General features: G+C 35.4%; 1 protein-coding gene across 1 annotated transcript; it reads left to right on the top strand.

The window, feature by feature from the left end:
* On the top strand, window positions 1-8311 carry LOC111992304 (S-formylglutathione hydrolase). Its single transcript, XM_065764236.1, has 7 exons — window positions 1-238; window positions 2723-2840; window positions 5217-5264; window positions 6235-6431; window positions 6587-6685; window positions 6773-6839; window positions 7878-8311. The coding sequence occupies exons 1-7, from the start codon at window positions 92-94 to the stop codon at window positions 8057-8059; spliced, it is 858 nt and encodes a 285-aa protein (XP_065620308.1). The 5' UTR covers window positions 1-91; the 3' UTR covers window positions 8060-8311.
* The last annotated feature ends 1385 nt before the right edge of the window (window positions 8312-9696 follow it).

Genomic DNA, 9696 nt, shown 5'->3' with positions numbered 1-9696 from the left:
GTAGAGCTCATTTCCTCAGAATTCTGATCCCCAGAGAGAAACACCACTCACCAGTCACCACTGCAAAGCAAAGCAAAGCAAAGAAAAGAAAATGGAGACTAAACCAACAGAGATCGGTAGCTCAAAGATGTTTGGAGGGTACAACAAGAGGTACAAGCATTTCAGCCCCACTCTGGGCTGTTCCATGACCTTCTACATCTACTTCCCTCCTTCTCCTTCCTCTTCTTCCAAATTCCCTGTAAGTCCTCAAACTCCTTCTTCTCTTGTTTTTTCTCCATTTCCTCACATACCCATTTCCAATTTTTCCCTTTTAAGATAAATTATACCCAAAATTAATTTCTGGGTTTTGATTTCCATGCCAATGTTGTACTACATTATGTGGTGAATTTTACATCTAAGAATATTTACTTGCTATATGGTGTGGATTATTATGTGGGTGTTTGAAATTTATGGGTGATCAAACTTGCATGCTTACCTTAACAATCAATATTGTAGTTCAGGGTTTGGCGTGTCCGACACGGTGGACACTCCTGCATGCGTATCCTAAGTGTGTTGGGGGAAAAATATTTTTTTTTTTTATTTAAATAATCCTTTGACTTTAGACATGTTTTTAATGATTTTGATAGTTCTTATTTATTTTAATAGCTTAAAATAAACATAAAATATGCTTATAAATGAGTAGAATTGACCTTAAAAACACTTAATTAATTGTTGTACCCCTACCATGTCGTGTCCAAAATTTTCAAGAACTGCCGTGTCTGGTGTTGTGTTTGTGTCAGTATCCGTCTCCGTGCTTCTTAGCTTATGGAATCTTGTTTGTGTTTTGGGTTCTATTGTTAGTGCAAATGTTGCATGCTTTTTTGTTCATGGAATACGTCTTCACTATAATTTAACTGGTAATTGGTGATTGATGGAGTTTGAATAACTGGTTTTTGATTGAAAATTAGGTGGTGGTTTTGATTTTGTTCCCATGCTGAAGCCATACCTGATTTAAGTTACTGAAGTTATAGCCAAGTTTTTAGAACATTGCTTTATTAGAAAAAGGAAATTAGAGATTTTGTCAAGTTTTGTGTGAAGTTTCTAATTATTTATGTGGATTTCTGGTTGAAACAAATAGATAAATCAAAACTGTTGACTTATCCATGTTTTTTTAATCATTGATCTGAGTCTGTGGCTATATTTATTTTAGTTTAAACAAGATTCATCGTGAATCTTGATAACACTGAGTAGTCATCAAATCTGGAAAACGATTATTAATCCTCTAATGTGCCCTTGTTAATTTGCATCTTCAATCATCTCCCAAAATACCATTATTTACTAGAGGCTAAAAAATGTGATACATTAGGTTTTTTTTTTTAATAAAATAAAGAAAACTCACCGAATTGTGTCAGCAAAGAGCAATACTTGAGGTGTGTAAGTGTGTTATTGCACTCTCACATATTATAATTTTTATATAAAGTTACATGTGTACCCGTCGGTCTTGAACTATGAAGCACGGACGCGGCTCCGGAGCCATCGCACCCGCGTTGGACGCAGCGGGACGCGGCGACGCGGGAGGGACGCCACTGACCGCGCGTCGGTGCCGCGTCCTGCCACGTGGATTCTCCGACTCGCGCCGACGCAGCTCAAATCGGGCCAACTCGGGCCGTATCGGCTAAAACCGCCGAAATGGCCGGTTCAAGCCGAAACGGTCGAGTCAGGCCGAAATTAAAAAAAAAAAAAAAGGTGCGAAACCTTTTTGGAGGCGGCGTCAACTCAATTTCTTCAGTGTCCAAGGGAATATCTCCAGCCCCTATCCCAAACGGCTTGTTTGGACCTACCTTTGTTTCGCCCTTCAACCCATCAGACTGGGATCCACCAGCAGTGAAGACTTTTAACCCCATTCAAATTCTGGCCGGAAATCCTCCATTATGTTGCCGGCATTCTTGTAAACTTGCTGCTTGTTCGAGCTGGTATGTGAGGTTCCTTCTCCTTGTCAGAGGTACTAGCTTGACTACCTTTAGCCCCAGCCAAAACTTGGAATTTTTGCTTAGCTTTCTGTCCTCCATTGTGACTTTTGTTTGACATATGGTTTTGTGTCAGGCTAAGCTGATTCTCACCATTGCTTGAGATAGTGTGATCTGCCAAAAAGATATTAGGAGCTGGGGGAGTCACGTGATTATGCCCCCTATCTCTTTTTTCAGTTTCCAAGTGGGCAAACTTTGAATGGAGTGGGCTTTTAGTCTGACTAGGACCAGGTTTCAATGGGCTTTGGTGTCCATAAGAGAAGCACAGAGAGATAATTCCTTCATATTGCACAGAATTTTGTATTATTATTTTTTTTTTTATATAAAAAAGTATATTTAGCAATATATTAAAAATATAAATAAAAATATTTTTAATAATTTTTTAATTGCCGAGTCCCGCACCCGTACCCGCACCCGCACCCGCACCCGAGTCCCGAAACGCACCCGTGCTTCATAGGTCTTGAACCCACAAACTCACCCTCCATGTAGCACTTGCAAGGGGGGGAGGTGCCAGTTGAGCTAGAGCTCATTGTTCACTACATATTATAATTAGAAAGCACTTCTGAACCCCACCCTCTCCCTCTAAAAAAATGTGCTTAAAACATATTTGCAATAAATTTATCAACTTTCTTACTCTTATATGCCAATGTAGTAATTGAGGGCTCTAGAATGGATGATAATTACAGTTTAAAGGTCTTTCTTTCATCAATGAGCAGGTACTTTACTGGCTCTCTGGCCTTACCTGCACAGATGAGAACTTTATAGCCAAGTCAGGAGCTCAACGTGCTGCTTCAAGTGAGGGTGTTGCTTTGATTGCCCCTGATACATCCCCAAGTAAGTCAGCAACCCATATAGAATCAATCTTTGGGTTATTATTTTTAGACACCAGTTTTAATCACATATTTAGAACTCAAAACCCATGATGTATTTGTTTTGCTTGATGCTATAAGAGTCACATGCAACCCATGAAGCAGTGATATGGATATGGGACATAAATACAATATAATATGCACAAAGAAATATGTCAATTCTTGAAAGTTTAGGATCTATGGATGGCAGGGATACAAAATATTTTAAAATATGCATTATCTTAGTTTGTTTGTTTTTTTTTTTTTTTTTAAAGATAAATAAATTAAAAAAAAAATCAAAATGCACAAAATATGTGTAAATGATGAAACTAATATAGAAATATAAATAATAAAATAGGGGAAAAAACTTGATCTATGATCCATATTTGATATTGGAATATAGAATTCTGAAGGTCTCTAGCTTTCTAAAACACTAGATCTTGTATTTTACATTTAAACCCATTTTTTATTAATAAATTTAACTTGTACCCCCAAAGCCTATCCACGCATTTTTTTTTTTTTTTTTGGGTGCTAGCATAGGTGTTCTTAGCTCTTCAAGCACTTGATTATCGTGTCATGTTTATCCCTTCCAATATCCTGGCATATCCATTTAAGATGTGTGCAAGGTGGTTAATCTGAGAAATGTGTACATTCTCAGTTATGGTGGCTATTTTGAAGTATCCATGCTTTTTAGTGTGCAACTAAGACAGTTACCAAAAAGACTAGAGTAGGCTAAGTGTCTATTTGGCTAGAGCTTATAAGCTCAGCTTTTAGCTTTTATGTACAACTTTATAAAACCTCACTTTTTCTAACTTTTTCAAAGTACAAGTATACTTTAACACACTTTCAGCAAAGAGCTAAATAAGTTGTTCCCAAACAAACACTAAGTGAAAGCTGAGTGGAACTGTTTTAACATCTGCTGTATTCAAGTATTTGACAAGCCTGTGATATACATCATAAATTCTTTCTTATATTATGTAACTTGAATAAGCTTTTCGCGTTATTGTTAATACATCTCTATCTTATAACTACAGAGTGAAATGCTTGAATTTATGAAGAATGGTGTATTTACAATTTGGAATATAGCTTTCCATCCCAATATTTTATGATTTTTATCCAAAATAGCTGAAGCTTGTCGCCTTGTTGGCTTATCATGCCAAATAGCTGAAGTTTGTCGCCTTGTTGGCTTATCATGCCAACTAGCCATAGGTTTTATATTCCCTTTTTTTTTTTCCTATCTCTCTCTAGGGCCTCTTTCAATTTTCAAAGAATTGGGAAAGCTTGTTGGCTGATTAGCATGCCATGGCTAATGATATACCATATATACTTTAATTTCTAAGTTGATCTTTTCAAAATAATCTAATGAAATCTTGAATCCAAGGATGTGTTTGTTTTGTTTTTGAAAAATTTTGGGTTGACTTATTGCCTTTGGTTTTTCCTAACCAGAAGGTAAAATCTCATTGATTTTTTTTATTTTTTTATTTTTTTATTTATTGATAAATTAGCACACAATGGATCTTGAACTCATGACCTCACCCTCTGCCTAGAACTTATAAGGGGAGGAGGTGCTGGTTGAGCTAGAGCTCATCAGCAAAATCTATTTGACATTGTTTCAAACTAGACTGCGTTCAATGCAAGTATTGGGCTTAGGAAACTCACCATCTGTGTTATCTTCTCTGTGAGGGGTTTCCCCTTTATAATTACAAAGAATTAGAATCAGACTTTATGCCCATGTTCATCTTGTTTCTGTTCAAATTTCTTGTTTCTGAATTCAAAAGAATCCTTTAAAAACAGGTGACTAGTTTGTCAAATGGAAAATAAACACACACACACTGAGAGACTGGTAAAGCAAATGTACAGTATGATAAACAACCAAAATAGTCATTTTATTTAAGGTGTAATGTTTCTGTCCAAAAGTTAGCTCTAATAACACTAAGCTTGGGCTTACAATGGCAATCAAACCTCCTTTGTGGCTCAATCTTTTGAACAATTTATCTGTCATAATTTGAGATATTAATTCTCTCATTTGCTGAGACGAGGAAAGAGGTAGAGGATAGCATTATATAGCATACGAGTGAAAGATATAGTAATTGTGTTAGGAAACATAATGCTCAAGTAATCCAACACTTGGTGAGTATGAATACATTACCAATTTAAAAAAAAAAAAAAACTCAATGAGCATGAACACATTTATTCGCTGTTGTAACCAAGCCTATGCAGTACTTATTTTCTTAAAAAAAAAATTTCTTCCTGATCTTAATGTTAAAATGTCAAATTTTGGTTTTAAACTGCCTTATGATTAGTAGTTGCATTCCAAGATGTTCAATGCTAACTGTTTCTTACACGATATTCCTTATTACAGGAGGCCTGAATGTAGAAGGAGAGGCAGACAGCTGGGATTTTGGTGTAGGTATGCAACATCAGGGCATCAAATTTTGTTTTCTGAATTCTCAAATCTTTTTGAAAAATTTAACCATCTGAATTGTCAGATAAATGCTATGGGTTTGACCCATTTGAATATTCAATTTTGGAGTACCATATTATGAACTGTGGGGTAGTTCTTTTATGTTTTTGTGACTGTGGCAGTCCTCAATCATGATGAAATGGCAGAGATGTTTGATTTCATATATCTTCTATCTAAAGAAGTGTGGTAGTAAGTAAATTGAGTATGACATCTATGCATAATTGCTTTCAGTAAGTGGCTTGTATCATTAGTTACTATTCTTTAACTATTCATATGTTGTTCTGCATATATAATAAGTAAAACAAGCATATCATCGTCTAACTACTTGTAATTTTACTGTTCACAATACAGAACTACAGTGGTTCGTATGGATGTGAGAAATTTGTTTTATTTGCACAATTATTGTGAACTTTGGTGCATGCCTTAGTGTAAATTTGGATGAGTCTCTCTTGAGGATTGTTGCTTTTGTTGTTACTATTATCATTATTGTTCATTCTTGTTGATAAGGACAATTTGGTAGCGTTTTACTGACACATTACATGACAGAGTTTAACTGATTCTGGTTGGTGCTTCATTTTCATTGACACATTTGCATTAAGTACATTGCTAAGTGAATTTTATCAAATAATGTATCAAAGGTTACCGCATATGAATACCCACTAAATAGTAGGGAGTGCAAGTTCTGTTAGAGAGTAAGTTAGCCTCTATTCTTACACCCCCCCCCCCCCCCCCCCCCCCCCCCTCTCTCTCTTCCCCCTGTAATAACATTACCAAATTTTACGCTGGCCATCAGCCTACTGCTATCCTTCTTTTTCCCGGGCGTAGGATCAGAAAAACATGTCACACTTAAGTACAGACACTGGTGGAGTTGAATTAGTCTTTAATTGCAGTATCTAATTTAGTTTTTCTTGAACAGGTGCTGGATTTTATCTGAATGCTACACAAGAGAAGTGGAAGAACTGGCGTATGTATGACTATGTTGTCAAAGAATTGCCAAAACTTTTAGGCGAAAATTTCCCACTGCTTGATACTTCACGGGCATCTATATTTGGTCATTCTATGGGTGGGCATGGTGCTTTAACAGTCTACCTTAAAAACCTGGACAAGTATAAGGTAATAGATGATAATATTTACTTCTATGCACTTGAAGGTCTTAACATTTCTACAAATTAACAGAGTTCTGAAATTGACCGTTTTCTTTCAACATGAAAACCCCTTGTAATCACTTTGGCTTTTGATTTCTTTCCTTTCCTTCACTCATATTTCAGTCGGTGTCTGCTTTTTCTCCGATTGTGAATCCTATAAACTGTCCCTGGGGCCAGAAGGCTTTCACAAATTATCTAGGCAGCAACAAAGCCGATTGGGAGGTAATTTCTAAGAAATTTTCCGAAATCACAGCAAAGTTATAACATCACGGCGCCTTAGTTATAACAAATGAATTTTTTAAAATGCAGGAATATGATGCCACTTTCCTGATTTCGAAGTTCCATGATGTATCTGCTACCATTCTGATCGATCAGGTAAGAGGTCATATTCTTAAGTTAATTTCACATGCATATATAAATCTGTCTTTTAAACTTTCCCACTTTAAGTTGACAATCGAATGAGTAGGTGATTATAGCATGCTGATATCAATTACCAAGGCCAATGATGAGCTAAAGTAGCATTTTTTAAGTAGTAATAATTTGATGTGGTGTTGGTTAATTTTGTGTTGTTTGTCACCTTGATTCCATGTATAGAGGATGGTTTCAGCAATTTCCTTATTTGTAAATGTAATTTTCAGTTTTCTCATTTAAGATTTCACTAAAGCCCAGCTGATTTAAAGAAAAGTTTAATACTATATGACTAGCCATGAAAAACAGTCTTAAAGCAATTTATTCTTTTAGGTGACTGATACTTGGCAATCTATGCTAAATAAAGCACCCCATAGTTACTTTTTCTACTTATTGAATACACTCTTTTAACATCTAAAATTAAGTAAAGAATGCAATGAGTCTTTTAACAGATATGGTTGATAAGACTTGTTTATGCATTTTTGTAATTTGTATAAAGGATTGCTACCTTGCATGACAAGAAAGGAAAATTTTTGGAAGAAATTAAGACAATAAACCGTTCCTAGAAGGATCTCACTAAAGTACTTTAGTAACTCTTTTACCTTGTGTTTGGATGGAGAGAGATGGAGGGAGAGGAGAGGGGATTGGTGGGGAAGGTGATAGGAGTATACTCTCTCCTCATCTTCCTTAGCTCCAAATATAATCTTAGAGAGTGGTCGAGGTGAATAATGTGTACATGACACGTAAATTGAAATATTTCTGTGGATGGATTTAGATTTCCATTTGCAAAGATATTATCATACTCTCTTGTTGCTGCTTTCATTGATGCACATTTGTGCTCTATGTAGCCTAAATGTTGTGACTTCTCTGCCTTCTAGAAAAAAGGAGCATTTGGGAAAGAAAAACGGAAAAAATAAAAGGAAAATAGCTCCTGTGTTTTCAAATCTTATATACATGATGGATACTGTGGCCATTCATTTTAATGTTTATTGTCAAATTTGTGCAGGGGATGATGACAAATTCTTGCACGATCAACTCCTGCCCAACAAGTTTGAAGAGGCATGCAAGAATGCTAATCTTCCACTCCTTCTGAGATTGCAACCTGGTTATGATCACTCTTACTATTTTATTGCCACCTTCATTGATGATCACATCCGCCACCATGCTCAAGCTCTGTCCCTTAAATGAAGCTTACAGTTTTCGAGAATCTAGAACTCTAAAAACTGTTGTCCTGGACTATGGGCACTAGATTCTCATAAAAACTGTCGGCCTTGACGATTGTTGCACTTCTGCTTTTATTTAAGTGGTTTTGATTTTCCCATGGAAATATTTAGTATACATGCACTGGTAAACATGCTGGTACTTGAGATATATAATTATGTGATAAACATGGTGTGACTTACGCCTCTCTGATAATATGATGTATAATTATGTGATAAACATGGTGTGACTAATGCCTCTCTGATAATACTATAGCTAAATGTTCCATATCCAGTGACTCCTAACTCCTTAGAGAAATTTCTACCCCATCCATTCACTGAAGCAGGTAAAATATAGGCAAAAATAACTTTACACCTGTAATTTTGTTTAATTGTCATTTTAGTCCATTAACTTTGATTATGCGGTCACTTTAGTCCTTCAATCTATTGCTGTTAAAAAGTTGGCGCTAACTACCTTCAAAATAATGGTGTTTTGCATTTTCAACATTATAAAATAATTTTAGAGATTATGTTATTAATTTATTTCAACCAATAAAATATAAATTTCAAACTTTGAGTTGTACAAAGTCAATGGACTAAAATGAAAAAATTTTAAATGAAAAATTTTCAATGTATCGTATATCATATGATGCGTAAAAGCATTTGCATTAATCAATGCAAAATAGTAAAGGTATCAATTTTACACATTTAACCTCCAAAATCACCCACGTTTGTCAAACTAAAAATGTGTAAATTATTACTATGTACCATTGGCACGATGCTTAGTCTATAAATATAAGTGCTTGTAGAGTGTGTGGGGGGGGGGGGGGGGGGGGGGGTGAGGGNCAGTTGACATATTAAGTAGCACACAGGTCTTTTTCACATGTTTATACAGCAGGACAGAAGAATTCTCATAATGCAGTGTAATAAAAGGCATGATGAAAGTGAACCATGCATTTACACAGACAAGTTCAATAAGGCCCAGAACAAAAGAAAGTAATCCACAAATTGAAAGGAACAATCAAGTTAAGACAAGGAAACAAAAATTCTATTTTCCATATACCAAAAATATCTCTATAATCCTGACTAAAGTTTATTTTCTTTTCAATGGACTTAGATTGCAGGCTTCCCATGATTAAAAACAACTTGAGATATAGACTCCACACTAGGGTCACATAATCACTCAATGCAGAATATCTTAAAAACATAAAAAGGAATATTAAAAGCAAGAGACTCCCAGATTAAACTTAGTTTGATTCTCACAATCAAAGTAACAGCATAAACATATGAGTTTAGCGAAATAAATACATCTAGGCCTTTCAATGCAAAATCCTCAAATTTATTACATATATATATATATATAGTGGTGAGTCAATTACTTTCACCAAGTACCAATGGTGGTCCCATGTATAAGTGATGCAATCCAATCATAGGTTGAAACATATACAAGTTGTGGCAAAGTTTGTAGTCGTAGAAGAATAGAAAGTAGTAACTACCATAGGTTGATCAATTTAATTTTAAAAAACCTTAATTTGCTAATTTAAAAAATATGGTCTCTTTCCTAACCAAACCATTCTAAAGAATCCCAAACCTAAAGTCCACATTAACCATAACCAAAGCACAACA

Source organism: Quercus suber, unplaced genomic scaffold (genome assembly GCF_002906115.3).
Source record: "Quercus suber isolate HL8 unplaced genomic scaffold, Cork oak 2.0 scaffold_547, whole genome shotgun sequence".
NCBI classification, from domain to species: Eukaryota; Viridiplantae; Streptophyta; class Magnoliopsida; order Fagales; family Fagaceae; genus Quercus; species Quercus suber.
Note: the sequence above shows the minus strand (reverse complement) of the source record. Positions and strands in the feature narration are given on the sequence as shown.

What these genes read in the sequence shown, in the direction of transcription:
- LOC111992304 (XM_065764236.1), top strand. Translation starts at nt 92, where the DNA reads ATGGAGACTAAACCAACAGAGATCGGTAGCTCAAAGATGTTTGGAGGG. An exon ending in TGCCCCTGATACATCCCCAA is followed by an intron (nt 2,841 to 5,216) that starts GTAAGTCAGCAA and finishes TCCTTATTACAG; the next exon opens with GAGGCCTGAATGTAGAAGGA. An exon ending in AAAACCTGGACAAGTATAAG is followed by an intron (nt 6,432 to 6,586) that starts GTAATAGATGAT and finishes CTCATATTTCAG; the next exon opens with TCGGTGTCTGCTTTTTCTCC.